We start from the raw sequence: 21,330 nt of genomic DNA on the forward strand, positions 1-21,330 counted from the left end.
AGAGTCAGGAGAGGAGATGCTGACTACGCACAGGATGTACATCTGGCGTGTAAGAAGCTGTTAATTTGATGCAAGTTCTTCTGACTCGAATTCCCCTTGAACTCAGTATTATAGGGGAAAGTCACTTTGCTTGGGGTAGGTTAGTGCTGAGCAATCACCAAGATGCTATAGGTTCTATAGGAGTCTTTCTATAGGCTCCAAAGGGCTCTGGAGCAGGTCCAGGTAGAGAAGAATATATGAACTGGTGGAGAGAAGAACTGCACAGGGAAGGTTAAATGAACATGTCATAAACAGATAGTTAAGGGTTAATGCCTCTTTTACCTGTAAAGGGTTAAGAAGTTCACCTAGCCTAGCTGACACCTGACCAGAGGAACCAATGGGGGAACAAGATGTTTCAAAAAGGAAGGAGGGAAGTTTTCCTTTGTTTTAGTATCAGTTTCAGCCGGAGTGGAAAAGATCAAGGAACCAGCCTCTTATCAGAGTAGTAAGTTTTAGAAAGGAATCAATAGGTTTATGTTTATTTTCTTTTGTAACTTGTCTTTGTGGAATTAGGGGAGTAATCAAATTTGGGTATTCTTGTGTGTACTAAGTTTTTTGCCCAGGGGAACATCCTGTGTTTTAAATCTGTTGTCTGTGAGATCAGCTTGTATGCTGTCCCCCAGAGGTTTTTTTTTCTTTTACCTTTCTTTTCTTTAATTAAAAGCCTTCTTTTTAAGAACCTGATTGATTTTTTCCCTGTTTTTTAGATCCAAGGGAATTGGATCTGGACTCACCAGGGATTGGTGGGGGGAAAAAGGGAGGGGGAAGGAGTAATTCTTCCTTGTTTTAAGATCCAAGGGATTTGGATCAGTGTTCACCAGGGACTTGGTGGAGGAGTCTCTCAAGTCTACCCAGGAGGGGAACGTTTTTTGGGGGGAAGACAGAGTTTTCCAGGTAACTCAGAAATCTGGATGGTGGCAGCGAGACCAGATCTAAGCTGGTAATTAAGCTTAGAGGTGTTCATGCAGGTCCCCACATCTGTACCCTAAAGTTCAGAGTGGGGGTGAGACCTATGACAGAACATTACAATTGCAAGGGTGGTGGTGGTTAATAATGGGAGAGAAGGGTGTGTGTGGGTACATGCTGCCTGGCACAGCTCTCTCCTTACCCCAGCGTGTTCTGGTTGGTGCACAGATGCAGTGGTGCCAAACCTTCCTCGCTCAGGAGGTTGGGGTTGGCTTTGTGCTCCAGCAGCAGCTCCGTGCAGTCCGTGTGGCCCCCCTCGCAGGCCTCATGCAGAGCACTCTGGCCTCCTGGAGCCATGTTGGGGTCTGCCCGCCAGAACAGCAGGTGACGCACGCAGGCAGTGTGTCCATTTCTGGCAGTGATGCACAGTGGGGTGGTCAGTTCCCTCTTGTATTCTAGGGTCCACAGGCCTGTAGGGCAGAGAGAGAGAGAGAGAGAGAGGTGAGAAGGATGGACTTGTGGTTAGGGCACAGGATAGGGACTCCTGACATCCAAGCTCTGCCACATGCTTTCTGCGTGACCTTGGGCAAGTCCCTTAATTTTTAAATGCCTCAGTTTCTGATCTGCAAAGTGGAAGCCGTGCTTCCCTTCCTCCCAGGGCTGAGGATAACTTCATTAGCAGCTGCCCAGCTTTGATCATTACAGTACCACAGGGAAGCCGATAAATGACTGGGGTGAGTGGCAGACACAGATGTCAGAGACTTTGCCCTTTCACACCAGATAGACAAGGTGGATGAGATGGGATCTTTGATGGACCAACTTCTGTTGGCTCGAAAGCTTGTCTCTCTCACCAACAGAGCTTTTATTCAGGTCTGGGAAAGGTATTCACAGATTGAACAGCTAAATACAGATTGAACAGCATATGTGCTGCTAACTGCTTCTGCTACGCTAAGGGCCCATGCAAAGTGAAGTGGCCTGTTATTGTATACAAGACATACAGTAAATGTTATACTTTTCAGCTGCACAAACTAAGGCCCTGTCTACACTACAAAGTTATGTCAACGTAACTTACATTGGCATACAGCCCCGGCAGTCACAAAATGGCTCGTGTGCGCTCCTGGTGTCGGTGCTGTGCAGCCTCACCAGGAGTGCTTGTATCAAGAGTATTGTCAGTGTGGGGTATTGTGGGATGGCTCCCGAAAGGCAGTAACAGTTGATGTATGCAGCGCTGTGTCTACAATGATGCTGCGTCGGCCTGTGTACATTGACCATGACTGTACACCACTCAGGGAAATGGTGTAACTAAATCAACATAGTGTCAAGTATCAGGGGGTAGCCATGTTAGTCTGTATCCACAAAAACAACGAGGAGTTTGGTGGCACTTTAAAGACTAACGGATTTATTTGGGCATAAGCTTTCGTGGGTAAAAAAATCTGAAGAAGTGGGGGTTTTTTACCCATGAAAGCTTATGCCCAAATAAATCTGTTAGTCTTTAAGGTGCCACCGGACTCCTTGTTGTTTAAATCAGCATCGATGGGCAAATTACATTGATGGGAGCCAAATTTAAGTGAAGACATTTCCACAGCGACGTAAGGCAGCTTATGTCGACCTAACCAGGTAGTGGAGACCAGGCTTGACAGCGGGAGCAATTAAAATACAAAGCAAAACAAAGAGAGTTGGCACCCGTGGGCCCCCTCCCTTCTCCTGCCTGGCGCACAGTGGGCAGGAAAAGGAATTTGAGACAGTTTTGACCTGCAGAAAATGCCTGTGCGTTTGCAGCTCTTTAATGCGCATTGCTCTCAAAAAGGGTTCCTGGCTCCTCATTCAACACCATTCTGGTTTATTTCTTTCCCCCTTTTTAGTTCTCGGTGTGTGCAGCCGTTGCCCTTTTGCTGAATAAAACAGAGCAGTGCACTGTACATTTTTTCGCTCTCTGAAAACTTTGGGGCTTTCAAAAGGCCCGTTTAAGGTTGTTAGCCACTCTGAGCAGTGGTGGCTATAGGGGAAAAGAAAATTCCCCAGTGAATGCACATCAATGGGCAGGATTTCACATGGCAGGAATACCGGCTTATAATGATGGAAGAATCGATATCGTGCTTGTAATGAGCCGCAAAGGGTACCTTATTCAGAGACTTAACTTCTTCCCCTGAGCCCATGCTGAGAAGTTTTAAAAGACAGCTCATTAATTACCCACCTGCATCTAATACAGATTTGTAACCTGTTGAGGGCCATGCCTGGCCCCTGGGTGTGCAGCTTACTGTTCATCCAGGGGGAAAGCCTGCGTTAGCTGGACATATAGCGGGCCTGAAGTAACAGCCAAAACAGGAATTTGATACTACAGTCACCCTGGACATGTGTAGCAGGGTGGTTACCCCGCTCCTGCCCTGAAGGGTTAAAAACAGCCCTGGGAAGGGGCTGTGGCTGGAGAAAGCAGCTTTTAGGCTGGGCTGATTGGAGGAAGTGGCTGCAGCTGGGGCCACGCCCCAAACAAACTCAGCTGGCCCTATAAAGGCAGAGAAGCCGGGACAGACAGAGAGTCTCCCTCTGCCTGTAGAGGGAGACGGGCCTGGCTGCAGGGAGCTACAGACAGGGTACCTGAGTGAAGCAGGGCTGGGGAAAGGCAGAGGAGCTGGGGAGCTCCAGCCTGGAAAGCCCCAGGCTGCGGCCTAGCATTGGGCCAACAGGTACTGGGGGTGCAGGGGTTGCAGGCCAAGGCAAGGGTCAAAACCAAACCAGCCAGTGATGAATAATGATACTTGCAGTGCCCCCAGGCGGGGGGGGGATGACAATGACTGGCAGTGCTACTGAGAGAGAGGGGGGGGGGTCTGGGGGGGGGGAGACCCTGAGAGAAAGGGGTTACTGCCAGGGGGCAGCACCCCAGGTACAAGGGCACCAGGTCCGGGAGGGACACGGGGGCCAGACGACAGGCGGATCACCGGCCTGCAGAGGGCGCTCCGGGGTGGAAATCGAGCTAATTCCCTGAGTCACCAGCAGAAGGCGCCACAGGGGTGAGTCCACTCCTCTACAACATGAGAAAGCAGCAAAGAATCCTGTGGCACCTTATAGACTAACAGACGTTTTGCAGCATGAGCTTTCGTGGGTGAATACCCACTTCTTCAGATGCAAGTCAACATGACATGACAACTGCCCTTGCAGGGATAGAGTTTGGATTTGCAAAGAACTACATGTGTGTATTTCATTCAAGTGGCTGGCTTCTCTGCTTTGTAGCTCCTGTGTGAAGCTAGCCATCAGACATGTGCTGGCTGTTCGGTTCCACCGCCCCCTGCTTGCTTTATGTACACACAATCCCCTAAAGTCAATATGCTGTCACACACAGCAGGTCAAACCCTGCAGGCTGCCTTCTGTAGATCACGAGCTACATATGTTTGGGAGCAGGTACACCCTCTCTCTAGGTACTCCAATAGCTCTAGAATACCCAAGTCGTGCCACCAAAAAATACATAAATAGATTTCCCCAGCATGCTGGTGAGGCATTGGCAAGGGAAGTATTATCCCCTCTTTAGACATGGGCAACTGAGGCAGAGAGATGAAGTGTGGAGTGATGAAGTTCCAGATCTCGCAGGGAGTCTGGGGCATAGTGGGGGTCGCCCAAGTCCCAGGCTCGTGGTTTCCTCTAGTGGTCTAGTGCCACATAACCAGCCTTCCTCCCTATGCACAGGTAGAAATCCTGCAAATTATTTTATCCCCTTCCCTTCAGTTGTAGCCTCAGGAAATTAAAATCCAGCGGCCAATGATGCATGCATGTATGGTGTAACTCCTTCCCCCAGACCCTTCCATTGCCCGAAGGATGGAGGCTATTGTTTCAGACCAAAGTTTTGGATGGGAAGATTTTGTGATTGCATTGACTGTCTATTTTGGGACTGCATTTGTCCCAGCTTTTCCCATCCCTTGAACCAAAGGAGGCGCCGGGTAAGCACTATGAAATGTTACCGATCCCTTTCAGTATAGACACAGTGACACATCCCTAATATCCAGGAAAGCCTTTAAAGAACTGCTTAGACAAATGTCTCCCCTTGAGCCTCTGGGATCGTTCAAATCCTATTACTGACACCACTCCCCAAGCCAGGACACTTAGCACTTCATGGCAACAGCAGAGAGGGAATTCAGCTTCGTCTGCTTCAGAAGCCACTTGAGCTAAAGGGGCAAGTACAGGGCCTGTGACCTCCGACTGAGCAGTTACGACTCTAGGTGGAGACACACGTTCATACTAGTTTGTTCATAGGGGGCGAGGGCTCAGCCTAAAAGTCAAACTCTCGGTTTCTGCATATTTTAATATGTACAGTGTAATAAGCGCAATTAAAAATAAACCTAGTCAAAGCAACTTAGCCCCATTCTGACTTGAATGACTTTTTTGTCTATTGAGGCCATTTCAGTTACACTGGTAGGATCCCTGCTTTTTCAAGCCCCGCCTCAGCAGCCATATGTCTAACTTCAAGCAGGGAAATAGTTCAACTTCGCCTGCTTTAAGGATAGACACAAACTGAGCTGCCCTCTGCAGTGTGGCCTAGTGGACAGACTGGAACTTGGGAGACCTGAATTCTATTCCTGGCCTGCTGGGGGACCTGGGAGTCAGCCTGGGGAGTGATCTCACTGTGTGCGGTGCTTAAGGTTGGGTAGAACGGATTGGAAAATGGAATTTCCATCCTGTGGGAAATGGATATTTGTTTGTGTCCTGAACTGGGACAAAAACCTGAAATAACGAAGCTTGTGGCACACTAAGGAGTTTAGCAAGACATTGACTTGGAAAGGTTGAAACGCCATGGAGAGGCAGTGGTGCATCATGGGAAATGTAGTCCAGACAGTGAGCTGGGCTCTTAGAGAAGAATGGGAGCATAAGGAATCCAGAAGTACAACTCCCATCAGGCCCTGTGGCAGCTCAGGTGGTCACAGGGATTAACACTGACCTGAAGGAAAACATTTAATTTCAATTTTCTCTAATGGAAAATCCTGGGAAAAGCCCTCTCCTTTTCCACAGGAGATTTTGTTTTCAGTGAAGCCCCATTTTCTGACACTCTGGTGTTTTGTTCAGTGTTTTTATCCAGCCCTGGCGCTGGGTATATAGTTCCATTGCCCATGATGGGCTAGGTTCAGCCTAGGCATTATGTAGGTGTACAGTGGGAGGGAGGGAGCCTGTGCAGAATGGCATTGTGTGCTCTGGGCATTGCAGGCTCTGCTCCCTCTCTACTTCCCTAGGGCATCCTAGTGCTAATGAGGGGCTAAGAATAGGCACAGCCTGGGTGTAAAATGCTGCAGGGATATCGCACATTGCACGCTCCCCCTGTCACTGCAGAGCTCCAGTAAACCTTCCGTCTCCCCAGGACAGGACATCTCCAGAGCGTCCCCTGCTGCAGTGTCACTCTGCACCCTTTTATCCTCCTGCCCCGAATGCACAGCTGCCCGTGAGCGGTACAAACTGGTCCCATGGGACTATGCTTGGCAGTAAGCACTGTGGATGCGGTGTTCAAACATGCCAAACTGACCTATTATTAAAAACAAGTTAGGCACGTTAGGCTCCTAAATCACTGAACATTTGTACCCTAGATCTGTTAGTGAGAATTTGCAGAATCAGGCCCTTCATTTTCCCTGTCTAGAGCACTTGCTAACAGCGAGGCACTGCAAACATTTAGCACAAAGCCTGCATCCACGGAGCGTATGGTATAATCATCTCAAAAGAAATCAGACTCCTCTGCAACATATTAGCAGGCTACTTAAAAACAGAGCATAATTCATTTAATATAAACACACCGGACCTTTCTCTCAAGCAGTGTTAGTAAGTGCCTGTTTACTTTTTAAACTGGTCCTTGAAAGCAAGAGTACCTGACAATCCAAAAGAGGCCAGGCTTTTCACTTGCCATTCCAGCTCATTTTTAATGATCTCAAAAATCAGATTGACGTCTTCATAATATTTATCAGTCAGGACCTTGATGTTTCTCAGGTCTCCCGTGACCAGTGCTGTATAGTACTTTTCCACTGGAGCATGAGCCATTAATGGGTGCTCTGATTCCACTTTCTGAAGGATCTGTAGCTTCTCTATAACGGGTCCTGGCAGCTCATCCATTGCAATGCACTGCAACTTATTTTAGTACAAGACCTAGCTGTGTGGATAGATGGTCTTTTATAGTTATTTCCATTGTCCTGTTACCATTGTCCAATTATAATCCAGTTAGGGCTCTATTGTTGTATTTATAACTCCAGTGGGGTCAGATGATAATGGTTACTTGATACAGTAAGGGTCATATGGACTTCTGGATACAGCAACAGCAAGCCTGCCTAGTTTTATATATATACATATGTATGTATGTAATCACAAGGTGATAGCTAAGGTCAAATGTTCACAGTGCAGCTTTGTGTCAGCACCTCTGTGATTAAACTCCTGTTTTAATTCCAGACAGCAAGTTGGCGGAGAAAGAGACCCGTTTAATCCGGGAGGAAAATTTCCCCATAATAAAAGAAACCACTCACCCCAAGGCCTCTAACTTCTCTTTTTCCCTAGCTGAATTAATTTATATCACTTGTATTCTTCTGGAGTCTGTGTAAAAATACATGTTGTAAGTGGTTTAGCTGGGAGACTGATTTTTTTAGGACTATGATCCATATTTCCGGCGCTATCCACTGCCATATGCTTTTGAGCACAAAAGAGCCATTAGGTGCAATTGGGTTTCACATTAAGTGATAATACTCTGCTGCAGAAGCCGTGCTCAGAATAGCGTCTTCTGAGTATCTCAAAGCACTTTATAAACATGAATGTATTAAAAACTCTCAGCACCTCTTGATCTAAGGATTAATATCCTTGTGCTATGTATAGCAAACAGACAGAACCTAATCCTGTTACCATTGAAATTAATGGCAAAACTCCCATAGACTTCAGTGGGGTTGCAAAGGCGTGAGGGTCGGTTCAGCTGCTCTCACTGAAGTCACTGGGAGTTTTACAATGGGAACGGGATCAAGCCCTAACGAATATACTCCAGCTCACGCAGGATGACTATGCAGAGTCAAGAACTGACGATGGATCTCATGACTCCCAGTCTGACGGCTTAAGCACAAGAACATTCCTCTCAATTAATAGGTTTCATATAATCTAAAACGTTAAGATCCATGTCCTAACTGCCCCCCTCCCGAGTAAATAGCCAAAGAAATCTCCTTGAGAAAACACAATGACCTAAATAAATTGCAACCTAATGAAGCCAGCAAACCATGTACAAAAATGGAGGAGTCGTGGCCTTGTGCTGCAATTCTTTTACATTTCCCAAACTAACGAGGGTCACTAGTGGGATGGAATAGTTGACAGAATATGTAGGTGAGGATGGAAGTGATTTTGGCGTTTCTGTAGAGGGTGTTCTTTACAATCTGACAGCTTTCCATTGTTTCCCAGAGTTTGTCACTGTATTGCTTTGTTTTCCTTTTACCTTCTTTCCCACGGACCCATGTGTATCTCTGCATTCATCATTGTGCTATCATGTCTGCAGTACAGACGCCATTATAGCCTCTTGTGCCACCTCCTCAGTGCTACTGCAAAGAATCAGAGGACCTTGTAACGAAGCACGTTGCGAAAGTCGCATTGAGCTCTACAGTGCAGCATCTTGAAAGTTGCGCTAGACCCCAGCCAAACTCCCAGATCTGAACACTTTCAATCTTTTGAGGGAGGGGTGAATTTGAAATCCGATCCGGACCTGACTTTTATGCCTCAGCCCCTCCCACTAGAAAACTAGAACTAAAATAGAACATGGATTTATCCTAACTGGTAAGGCTTCAACTCCTCAATATTTTATTTTTCCTTTTGGCTTTGAGAGAGGGACGCTTCCTGAACCATAAAACGACGTCTCTATGTGTGTCAGCACCTGAAGTTTATCTAAGATCATCCAAATCTTTTAACATTTTTCTTAGTTTTCCTTCTCCGTCCAAATCCAATCAGGTTCTACCCATCCTCCTGTCCACCCTTGCCTCTCCAACCTTCGGCTGATCCTTAGCCTCCAGTGTCTCTTCCTCGTCTCATCCAAGCCTCTGTGCTTGTTGATATTCCACCAGGCAGGGGAGGTCTCTGGCTATGTGCTCTATTCATCCTCCTATTCATGTTCTATATTACATGGTTGACTTGAATGATGCACCATTGTAATATATGCAGATGTCCCAATAGATCTTGCTGATCCTTCTGTGCCCCAAATGTGTCTTTGAGCAAAGGCAGTAAAGTTTTGGGGTAAGGAAGGAAGGTAGGGGCAGGAATGAGTGTATCACTTTAACTGCTTTGAACCTGTATGTAGTCTGGGCTTGGTTTGAGATTTGGATTGGTGTTTGGCATGGTTCATATCGTCTCATAATTTCTCCCAGCAATTAACCTGGGTGGTTGCCATAGAGGAAATCTGGATTTTGCTCCTGATCTTTTATTTCCCACCCAAGGAGCCGCTGGGAATGCTGGGAAATCAACATATTCTACTGTAGGAAGGGAGTATCTTCTCCCACCCCCCATGCAAATTAGGGAGCAGGGCTGATATGTTCAGAAGAGAGCCTAGTCCTCGGCCCCAAGAACGTGAAGTGGGACGTGTTGTGAATGGAAAAGAGGGGTGTGAGTAGCACAGGAGTGGAAAGAATGGGGGAGAAAATCCCCCAGACGTACACAGCCAGAGACAGCGTGTTACAATATTCAGATCAGTGTTTCATCCCTCCCCCTTTTTATGAGCCATTATTTCCATCCAATTACTCAAATGTTGTGGTCAGCGCAGGAACACAGTTATAATAATAGCAGCATTACTAACATGTGAGGCTAAAATTAGCCACAACTGGGAGGATTTTAATAATCCCTAAGTATCCCTAAGTGGTGCATGTAACGAACACCAGTCTGTCTCAGTTACTTGACTCACATGCTAGCTAAGGCAAGCTGGGTTTTCCAACTGATTAGAAGCTACGGTATGAAGCTCAGGATGAAACCATATTTTCATGGTTTTAGTTAATCTGAGCAGTCATAAAATTAGCACTGATTCCTGGCAGGTGGATTATTGTGGATTTGTTGGTCACTTTCCGAAGTCTGTGCACCTCTGAGTGAAATCTTGGATCCATAGAAATGCTGCTGGCTAATAAACAGTAACGAGCAAAGAAGGCTCCCCAGCTGGATTGCTAAAAAAGCCAACGCTATAAACCTCATTGCTCCATGAGAGAAAAGACTGTAACGAACCAGCAGCTTTGGATCTAAAGTTGTCCTAATTTGTTAGAAGTACTGAAGAAACTTCATCGTGGTGACAGAATTTGGATGTATATTCAATAGCTTTTCAAGAAAGGCAAGTTCATACAGACACTATGGGTGAAATCCTCACCCCCCTGAAATCAATGGGCATTGCACCATTGACTTCAGCAGAGCCAGGATTTTACTCCATATACCTACTTCGGGACACTTCGAGTTGCTTGCTTTTGGCCCATGCACCATCTTAGTACACTCTTCCCTGGGAATCAAGTGTTACCGGGTTTCTTTTGTTTTCTATGACTGATATTCAATGGTCTGAAATCACTGTATTTTTAAAACCAAAATCCATTTCAGAAAATAAATAATCCTGATAAAAACTACAGTAGATATTGTCCTATGCTCCTTAAAATATGCCTTTTTATACCATTTGCCATGTGCCGATCTCAACATGCTTTACAAAGGAGGTCAATATCAATGATCCCTTTGTACAGATGGAGAAACTGAGGCACGGGATGAGGAAGTGACTTGCCCCAGGTCACCCAGCAAACCAGGGTCAGGGCTCAGAATTAAACCCAAGTCCCAATTCAGTCACCAAGACACTAGGCCGCACTGCCTCCCCAATAGACCACAAATATATGCTCTATGTAACTTGGAGGAGATGTAGCCATTCTGTGTACTTCATCATTAAAAGTACAAGATTCTCTTCCTGCCTGCAACATGGGAACATGTGACGCAGCTACTATCTTGCGTTTCAGGTCAGCATGCAGAATGTTAGTGATAGTGATCTCTCACTCATGGAGACTTGATATTTGTTCTTTCTGTGTTGTTTTTCTTAATATAAAATAAGTAATCTAGACTGAAACAGATCTCTTGCTCTATTTGTATGGGAAAATTAATTTTTGTTATGACTTGGTCAGAAATTACATCAGTGATGATGAAATATCGCTCTATGATCTTGGACAAAGCTACGTTCTTTTGGTTACCTTTATATGTTATGTTTTGGATGCTTTTTTCTACTGTCTATTCATACGCAGAGTAGGAACTGCTGTTGACAGAGGGTCAGTTTCTGATTAGTTGATGGTGATGAGCAGAACTGAGCAAAAAATGCACTTTATTTTGGGCACTTTGTGGGCTAAATTGAAAAAAACCAAAACAACAAAATACCAACCTCCCCAAAAAATCTGATTTGATTCAAACTGAAATGATTTTTTTTGTCAAACTGAAAAATTTTGTTTTGAATGGACCAAAACATTTTTCAAGGTTTTCATTTTGAGTCACCTGTTTTGGGTGTTTTTCATCTTTTTTGGTGTGCGTGTGGTTTTTTTTGTAAGTTGGTCAAATTTGAAATCAAAATGCCATTTCAAAGCAAAAATCAAAACCAAAATGTTTCAAAACCAAAAAGTTAAAAAGAGACATTTTGGCTCTTCTGATTGAATTCAACCTGAATTTGGCAAATAGTTTTGGGCCCTCCAAATGCCTTTTTCATTAAAAAAAAAAAAGACAAAAGTGTTGTCCAACTGAAATAAGTTACTTATGTCTCATTCAATTGAAACCAATGACACTAGTTGTGGAGTGAAATGCTTCCCTATCTGACTAAGGGTACCGCAATCTGTTCCAAAGTGATCTTCCTAGTTTCAGTGTTTTTTGTCATTCTTCCTTCCTTTTAATAGTTTCACTTTATTATTTTGGGTGGGCAGACTAACAAACAGGTTTTAGTTTTAGGGCCTGATCCTGACAATAATTATGCAGGTGAGTAACTCTACTTAATGGTCTGACTCAGATCTGTAAATTACTCAGGGATGTATTTGCAGGATAGGGCCCACAAAGGTACAGCTCACAAGCATGCCCCCTCCATTAGCAATAGCATTACAACCATTAATCTTTAATATGTTTAGTATCTTACCCTTCTTTCTGAATATGAATGTTTGTAGAGTACACCTCATTTAACAAAACATTAAGCAATTTTACTTCTTCAGATCAAGTGTGTCTATTAATAATGACTCAAATTGTCTGAGCTGATTTCACATTATTAGGAAAACTCATTATTGTCATGTGAAAGAGCACAATATGCAAAACTAAAAAGAGTAAATTGAGAGCATGTTTGCTAATTTATTACCCTGAAGCTGCTACATAACAGCTTTGTTAGTTTATAACATTATATAGGCTTCAAATCATAACTTCCAATACTGCCAACCCCAAGGATTCAAAATCACAAGATTGGCTTAAAAATCAGGAGATTTTTACATGTACATTTTGGGGTTTTTAGAATCCATTTGACTTTCAAACCTTTAGGGTGTATTCTGGTTAAGTTTTAAAGCCTTGCTCCACAACCAAGAGAACTAGACATTTTTAAAATGAAATTTAAGATTCTTACATATTTTAAGAAAAGTTCCAAATAAGCAAGAGAAACATAATAGTCGCAAGAGGTGTCAACACTGATTAATAGTGTCATCTCGAATGATCGTGTATTAACTAATTTAAAAGTAAATAGCTAATTGTAATTGAGAATGGGAGTATTTCATTCACAGTTGTGTAAATACAGAAAAACAAACAAACAATCCCTTCCCCCACAGGAGATATGCAAGTCAACTTTCATTCCAATTCTTAAAAGAGGTAAGATTCTCTTTGACTGTCATCTTAGCTCTGATATTTGTAGTCCAGGAAAGTACTAGTAAGTGCTGACAGGAGTTTTTGTGGAAACAAGAAATTGAGCAAATACTGGAAAATATTCATCATGCAAATCATGCAGTCATAAATATGAGCATTATTAACATACAGTTAACATTTTAAAGTAGAAGAATCTCTTCAGAGCTTACCTTCTAGCATTCTTATCAGAACAGTACTTTTATTAGTACTATTGTTATCAACACTAACGGTGAGGTAGAAGAGCCTGCATTTTATAGGCTCCTAGACTTCTCTTCCCATCATGCTTTGCTAAAAGCAGGTGGACTGAGGCTTCCCTTTTCCTTGCTCTTTCAGAGAATCATGTCTGCTCTAACCATGTCTTAGGTGTGTTCTCCAGGTAAGGATGAATTTTTCGGGTCTGCTTCCTCACTTTGTTTTTTCTCTCTCAGACCATTCTGTCCCAGATTGATAACCCTGTGGAAGAAAGAAGGGACCCCTTCTTTTTCAGGGCTGCATTCTTAGACTGTGAACAAACAAAGAGGGAGGGTGCATTTATCTTGTTACAAAGCATGGCACCTTTTCCCCTAAGGCCCTTTTCTCATTCCCAGAGACAGTTTGCTTTATTGCAATAGCGTTGATATGTTTATAATTATTGTGCTGCTTATTTACCTGTGGAAATTACTCATGTGACTTAAATATCCAATTAAAACAGCTCATATTTACATATCGGGTTCTCGCACTTGATTGCACACACGCTATAGGCTAAGAACTTACCGCCAACATTGTTAGGAAATGATGCTGAATCATAAATAAATTTGAGACAACTGCAATGGAGAAAAAGGCAAAGTTTGTCCAATAAATTATTAATTGTAAATTATTTGTCCAGCTCAAGCATAAACTTATTGTTCTTCAGACTGATTCTCTGCTGTCTTGTATCTTGTGATTTGGGAGCATTTTGCACACTCTGAGATATGTAAATGAAGGCACAAAGTGCAAGGCAGGGGAGAATGAACGCCCTTGGTTAGACTCTGGATCTGACACACAATTATGTAGGTCAGGGAAGAGCAGAGAGGACTGTGAGGCTCTCCCGAGAGACCAAGCAAAGCTAAGTGAATGGGCAACATGATTGCAAATGAAGTTCAATGTTCATAAATGCAAAGTAATGCACATTGGAGGGAAAATTTAAATGGCTCGTACACCTTATAAAGTAACTGTCTTAATTCAGGAAAGAGATCTGTCATTGCAGACCGCTCAGTGAAGACCTCTGCTCAGTGTGGTTAAATACACAGGCCTGGTCAAAATTATTCCAGTGGAACAGCTTTCCGGTGGAAAATGCTGATTTGACTAAGTTGCCCTGTTTTGTGGGAACATATTGATTTCATCAACATTTTTGAAGGGAAATTATCCAAGCATTTAGATAAGGTCACAGTGTTTTGTTTTGACTCGTATCACGTATATCATACATATACATATAAACAAATTTTAACAGAAAATTCCTGTTCAGCTCCAATAATAGTGTATTAGTGTCCTCTGCTGTCTTTTAAATTTGGTTTGGTGCAGGTAGAAAAATTATAATTCTTTGTTTAATTAGAAATAGACATTCAGATATGGATTTAGTTTTTCACTGGCAAAAGAAAGACCTTCCTCAATACCTATGTACAAATTTCATCTGAATCCACATCAAATCAAATTTCCCATGAAGTTGATGTTGGCAAAGAGACCTTTGCCAATTATTTTTTCCCTGTGGCACGCAGCTGTGAAATGGTAAGGTGAATAATGGTGTGTGAAGCTATGGCAAACTGGCCTTATGTCATATGGCTTGTGAAATTCCATCAGTTACAGTAGGTTTGCATGTTAGCACACCCCATAGTGCTCTCACATATACAATGGTCTCTCGCCGCTTCCCAACGATAGCTAAGTACAGTAGTGATGTCTCATGTTACCAAGACTTCATTACTTTCATAAATTGTGCTGGAAGATACTTGTACACCAGGAAGTATCGTAAATAATTTAAAGTAAGCTCCATTTGTCAAAATCAATGCCCAAAGTATGCTATGATGCATTATCCTTGCTCTCCTAAACTGTGTGTTCCCACAACATCTGATAACTCACAATGGGGCTTCCAGTCATTAATGTGCATTTTCAAGGTTTTACCGCCTTGTTCAAAGATGCAGCATGACTGTGAGGGCAGAGCTGAAACGTCACCTTTGAACACAGTTGACTTTAAATATGAGGGGAGCAAGAGCTTGAATTCCTCTATGTTAGCAACTCCCAGTTTGCTCCCTCTGTCTCTCTAGCAGCTTTTATACGCCCTATTTCTATGTTCCTCACGATTGTTAGTGACTTTATCCCTGCAACACCCCGTGAAATGGGGCGTTACTTCTCTTCCTATTTTGCAAAGGCCCAGAGGTATTCAGACTTCTAAGCACCCATATCTCCTCTTGAGGTCAATGGGCGTTGTGGGTGTGTGGCACCTCTGAAAATCAGGCCCTGTGGGACTTGCCCAAGTTCACATATGCAGCCTGTGGCAGAGCTGGGAATTGCACCCAGTCTCTTCATACCAGGCCAGTGCCTCAACCACTGGTCCATCCTGTCGGAGAAAAACTCAGTTCTCACTTTTTGGTTGGGTGCAGCAAAGTCAGATACTTTATTTCTCTAGCAATTGCATGGAGGGAGAGAGTGCGCTAGGACACAGGGTTTCTCCCTCCTAGGCAGGTCTCTCCAAAGATAAACAATTCCAGCAAGCATTCATACCTTTTGTTACAGACAATAATAAGCAACAGCTGCATTTTTTTTATACATAGGTCATCCTGATAACTTATTTTTCTCACTTATTTTGACTCTAGTCCACATTCTATCTTACCTACACAAGGTCACAGCAACTTCTCACACAGTTCTTTCCCATTCGCCTCACACAATCCTCACTTCTACAAATCTCGCGTTATTAGGGTTACAGCCAGCCTGACTCTTGCTCGCAGAGGTGACTGTTTGCATTGAAATCCCCTTCCAATCCCTGTCAGGCCTGGCTCTTCTTCCACAATCCTGACTAGTCTTCATTGCCCACAACCTCTGCACTCTAACCCCATAGACTCCAGGCTCCAAAAGCTAATTCAATACAGGGCAGTTAAGCAGCGGATTCTCCACACTGATCCCCCTAGGCCTGGGGACTGGGCCTAATCAGCAGTCCTCCCAGACCTCTGACAGCACTGCTTCTTCTCCCCAGCTGCTCTCTGTGCTCCTGCTTCATCGCTCTTCCTCTGAATGCTGCACTGCACGGGAAACCAACTTACCTAAACGGGGAAATTCAAAAGTCTGATTGTTCTCTAAGCTAAGTTCTGGCCATTCCCTTTGTATTCCTCCCTCTCTGCAACTTTGTCTCGTATTTGAAAAAAAAAGAAAGATATAAAACAGTTTAAAAACAGAAGAATCAGGAAAATAATGTACCCCCCTTAGTGGATTAGACAATTACAGGACATGCTCAGTTGGCTTACTTGGACAAGACTCATCCTTTTCCTCTCTCTTATGCCGCATGACTATTAGAGTTGCAGAGACTATGGCCATGGTGCCTCCAGCATTGCCAAAAGTCCTGAATGTATGGAAGCCATCCTGAGCGCCAGTGAAATCCCCTTCCCATGCACTATGTCCTGAGTCCAAGTCTCTGCCTTCCTCTGAGAAATGGATATAGGTCACTGTTGGAGCTAGCTCTATATTGTACTTTTCATAGAATATCAGGGTTGGAAGGGACCTCAGGAGGTCATCTAGTCCAACCCCCTGCTCAAAGCAGAGCCAATCCCCAGACAGATTTTTGCTTCAGATCCCTAAATGGGCCCCTCAAGGATTGAACTCACAATTCTGGGTTTAGAAGGCCAATGTTCAAACCACTGAGCTATCCCCCCTTCACTGAGCTATCCCACTTTGTTCTGTTTCCTGGCTGGACAAAGAGGCTGTGATGGTCAAAAGTGTGCCCATTCTATTTTTCTCACTGTTTCCATGGAAGAGAGGCTCCCATGTTGATAGAGAGGCATAACACTTTTGTCTGCCCGTTGTCCTCATACACATGATGCAACGATAACTTCTGGTTGCTTTAATTTTAAGAAATGAAGTAGTGTTTGCACTCTGGTATCAAGATTTTCTTTAAAGGGTTTAAGTGTTTAATATAGCACTCAAAACAGCTGAAATGGAAGGCAAAATAGTTGTGTGGCGGTTGTTTTGGTGCAACACTGCCCCCTAAGGGTGAGAAAAAGTAGCTGTAAAAGCAGCGATGTAATGAATTGTTCAGTGTAACAGAGGAGACTGGGAATGTTGGGGTCAGCACCATGTCATAGGGTGGCTCGCCCCGCTAGGGCCAGAGGCCTGGAAACAATTAGTCTGGGCTAATTAGCTGGCCCACCACAGCTGAGTGGGGATGTGGGTATTAATTAGCTGGCTATAAAAAGGAAGCTGCAAGTTAAGGTGGGGATGTTACAGACAGCATCAGGCAGCAAAGCCTGAGACAGAGGCTGAACCAATAGAAGGGACTGCAAAGATGTCCAGCTGGGGAGGCCTAGGAGAGACTCTGACCATCTAAGAGTGAGACTACAGAGCTATCCAGACAGCAGAGAAGCCTGAGGCTTACAGAAGCAGGAGCTGCTGCTAAAGGAAGCTGAGACTAACGGCTCAAGAAGCTGTTGAACTAGCAAGGGAGACTCATCTTGGCCTAGCTCCCTGAAGAATTTTCTGAACAGATTCAGAAACTGTTGTACCTGGGACTTCTAACGTTTTGCCTGGGCTCTGTGCTAAGGGCCTTTAAACCATTGTGCAAGTGGTCCTTTCAAATGGAGCTATGCTGAAGTTAGTTAGGCCTGGTCTACACTATGGGGTTAGGTCGAATTTAGCCGCGTTAAGTCGATTTAAAAATGAATGCGTCCACGCAACCAACCCCGTTCTGTCGACTTAAAGAGCTCTTAAAATCGACTTCTGAACTCCTCCCCAGCGAGGGGAGTAGTGCTAAAATCGACCTTGCTGGGTCGAATTTGGGGTAGCGCAGACGCAAATCGACAGTACTGGCCTCTGGGAGCTATCCCAGAGTGCTCCAATGTGACCGCTCTGGACAGCACTTTGAACTCCGATGCACAAGCCAGGTACACAGGAAAAGCCCCAGGAACTTTTGAATTTCATTTCCTGTTTGGTCAGTGTTGCGAACTCAGCAGCACTGGTAACCATGCAGTCCCCCGAAAATCGTAGAGCATAGAATATTTCTACACTCCCCCATCATCTCCGTCTCTGAGGTTATCGCAGACTAGAAGGTGAAAAAAACGCACTCACAATGACACGTTTTCCGAGCTCACGCAGTCCTCCCGCACTGATAGGACACAGCTTAATGCATGGAGGCATTCATTGGCAGAGGCCAGGAAAGAATTAAGAGAGTGTGATGAGCGGAGGCAGGATGCGATGCTGAGGCTAATGGGGGAGCAAACGGACATGATGAAGCATCTGTTGGAGCTGCAGGAAAGCCAACAAGAGCACAGACCCCTGCTGCATCCACTGTATAACCGCCTACCCTCCTCCCCATGTTCCATAGCCTCCTCTCCCAGATGCCCCAGAATGTGGGGGGGAGGCTTTGGGCACCCAGCCACTCCACTCCAGAGAATGGCCCAAGCAACAGGCGGCTGTCATTCAAACACTTTGATTTTTAGTGTGGCTAAAATAAGCAATGTGGTCTTGTCCTTCCCTCCTCCCCCACCCCACCTGGGCTACCTTGTCCATTATCTAATTTTTTTTTAATTAATAAAGAAAGAATGCATGGTTTCAAAACAATAGTTACTTTATTTTGAAGGGGGGAGGGTGTTTGGCTTACAGGGAATTAAAATCAACAAAGGGGGCAGGTTTGCATCAAGGAGAAACACACACAACTGTCACATGGAAGCCTGGCCAGTCATGAAACTGGTTTTCAAAGCCTGTCTGATGCGCAGTGCGCCTTGCTGTGCTCTTCTAATCACCCTAGTGTCTGGCTGCTCAAAATCGGACACCAGGCAATTTGTCTCAACCTCAACCTGCCATAAATGTCTCCCCCTTACTTTCACAGATATTATGGAGCACACAGCAAGCAGCAATAACAATGGGAATTCTGGTTGCGCTGAGGTCTGACCTAGTCAGCAAACAGCGCCAGCGAGCTTTTAAAGTGCGTGACGGTGGGCTGAGCGGGCTCCATGCTTGCCATGGTATGGAGTCTGCACAGGTAACCCAGCAAAAAAGGTGCAAAATGATTGACAGCTGTTGCTTTCACGGAGGGAGGGGCAACTGACGACATGTACCCAAAACCACTCGTGACAATATTTTTGCCCCATCAGGCACTGGGAACTTAACCCAGAAATCCAATGGTAGACAGAGAAGCCAGCAAAACTCAGTAACCTAGAACTTAGAGGCCTGAGTGCTGGGATTGTGAAAGATTCATGTGATTATTCCTGTTAGGGAGTGGATGGCATACTTAGCTCCGTTAGACAGGCTTTTGTCCAAACTCTAATTTACAAAGAGAGGCAGATTCCAACCAAGTTAAATTTATGAGCGTTATCTGCCTGGAAATTGTTCTAATGCAAGGTAGGGTTGAGAAACACTCTTCAGTGTGGAGAGCAAATTGATCTTTGATCCTGACCTGATTGCTGCACTTACGGCAGCCTGTCTGCTAGAATAATGTAATCAATTGTTTTAAACATGGCAAACATCGAGCATAGGCTGGAATACTGGAAAGAGGTGAAACTAGTGTGATGATGATGAAGCTTGGAGCTAGTCTAAAGTGCCAGCTCATAGCATGGAAAACCGGTGCCCTGTTAGACTAGATTTAGTTTTCAGGTAATCAAAATTTCATCTGTCAATTTCTTCCCGTTAAGGAATGCTAGTTCTTCACACAATTAAAATGATAATGACATTTTAAGTATCTATTTTTGCCATTTAAAAAAATATTGCTGTTACCTACTAGCACTAAAGGGTGCAGGTGAGCTTGTGGTTCCTTCATCCAGTCGTCATTAGAGAGTTCGATGGTGGCATTCACATGTTGAACTTCAGTGCAGATCAAATCCATCACTGTGTTCTCATCCCCGACGTCCAGGGCAGACTTTAATCTCCTCACCAGATCGGAGCTGGACGGGTGATCAGGAATACAGTCGACGCTGGACATTTTCAATTCTTTGCACTTGGGAAGCACGTTTTATTATTTTTAATAGAGTGTACAAAGGTGGCCAGTTGTAAATGAGAAGCGGGTGTGCTTTTGCTATAAAAAGACAGCTCTGCTCATGTTACACCAGTTGGGAATTACAAGGGGAGAAGGAGCCAGATGTAAGGGAGCCACTGAAAAGAACCATACACAATAAACTATCTTTCAAAAGGTGGAGGTGATTTTTTATGTGTTAACTTTGTGTTTATACCATAGGTGTAGCGGGGAGAAATTGAGACAGGCCCTCCCAGAGGACTTCTGGAGGAGAAGCTGTTGCATTCAGAACTGTCACACAGAACAAGGAAAAAGAAAAACCCTCATCCGAAACACAATAAACCCGCTGTATAATGCTTAAAAAATAGTTTGCTAAGATTAGAGTTTCAAAACCTCTGCTTAGCAGGAGAGAAGCCTTTTGATATTTCTCTCACTTGAGAGATCAATTCTAGTTCAGCAGGGGGTCAGTCTGACCAGAATGGTCTAATTGTGACAGAACGTTGTTTTAATTTCCAGTTTTCCCTTTGTCTGCTGAAAAGACAATAATCATCCGAAGAAAGAGAGACAAATAAAATAAGGCCATGCTCAAAAAAGAGGTCTGCCAATTAAACAATGCATCACACATTGGAGCATTTGAACTGTAGGATGGATTTAAGGAAAAATCCTGTATCCTGTGTATTAGGCAGAATCAGAAAATGCTTGAGTGGATGGACAAGTGTTTTCATTAGTGAGGTGAGCTGGTTAATGATTTTGTAGCCCTTGTGGCTAAATTGTGTCCCCAGGCTAAAATCTAGGCTGAACGTGGACTGACTAGCTGGGCTGGATGCTGGGAGATGCAGTCAGGAATCTTCCTCCACCCCTGGTCGTAGAAGCTGCTTTAGCCCAGTGACTGCAGTGGCCTATGGAATTGCACATTTGGAAATGGCCACAGATCGGCCAGCAGTCAGTGCAGCTGCTTTGGTGCTGACTCTTTGGTATAGGCCTGGGCAAACCAGGGTTTGGACCGATTGTTAGTGACTTTATCCCTGCAACACCCCGTGAAATGGGGCGTTACTTCTATGCCTATAGATAAACCCCAACTAGCTCAGTGTAAGCAAATCCCTACATGTAGAGGTCACCTACACTGAGCCCTAGCCACCGATAGTTGAATTGAGGCTATGCCCGAGTATTAACCAGGCCTAGGTGTGGATCCTATGTGGCCTTCCTGGGCTGAGATCTGTGCAGCAATGGATGCCCTGCCTCATGCCCACCCATCCAGCATAGCTCCCTCACATCCAGCTCCCCCATTAACACAGCAGAACCCCACGAATTGCACAGGTCCCTTGCCCAGCTGCAGAGGAGAGAGTTGGACTTGCTCCTCATTGACTCTGAACATACACTGGGGT

The 21,330-nt window shown here is 44.4% G+C and overlaps 1 protein-coding gene and 1 long non-coding RNA gene across 2 annotated transcripts in view; one reads left to right on the forward strand and one right to left on the reverse strand.

Annotated features, from left to right (window-relative positions):
• The window catches only part of ASB18 (ankyrin repeat and SOCS box containing 18), a 36,213-nt gene extending 29,190 nt beyond the window's left edge, over window positions 1–7,023 (reverse strand). The window contains exons 1-2 of the mRNA XM_039495471.1: window positions 6,783–7,023; window positions 1,148–1,415 (exon numbers count right to left, since the gene is read on the reverse strand). Of these exons, the coding sequence (XP_039351405.1) occupies window positions 1,148–1,415; window positions 6,783–7,023 (509 nt within the window). The remainder of the gene's footprint in view (window positions 1–1,147; window positions 1,416–6,782) is intronic.
• LOC120374989 overlaps window positions 1–21,013 on the forward strand; it is a 61,605-nt gene extending 40,592 nt beyond the window's left edge. Inside the window, exon 3 of the long non-coding RNA XR_005586378.1 lies at window positions 20,168–21,013. This is a non-coding gene — a long non-coding RNA (uncharacterized LOC120374989). The remainder of the gene's footprint in view (window positions 1–20,167) is intronic.
• The last annotated feature ends 317 nt before the right edge of the window (window positions 21,014–21,330 follow it).

The sequence above is a fragment of the Mauremys reevesii genome, linkage group 11 (assembly GCF_016161935.1).
Source record: "Mauremys reevesii isolate NIE-2019 linkage group 11, ASM1616193v1, whole genome shotgun sequence".
NCBI lineage: Eukaryota > Metazoa > Chordata > Testudines > Geoemydidae > Mauremys > Mauremys reevesii.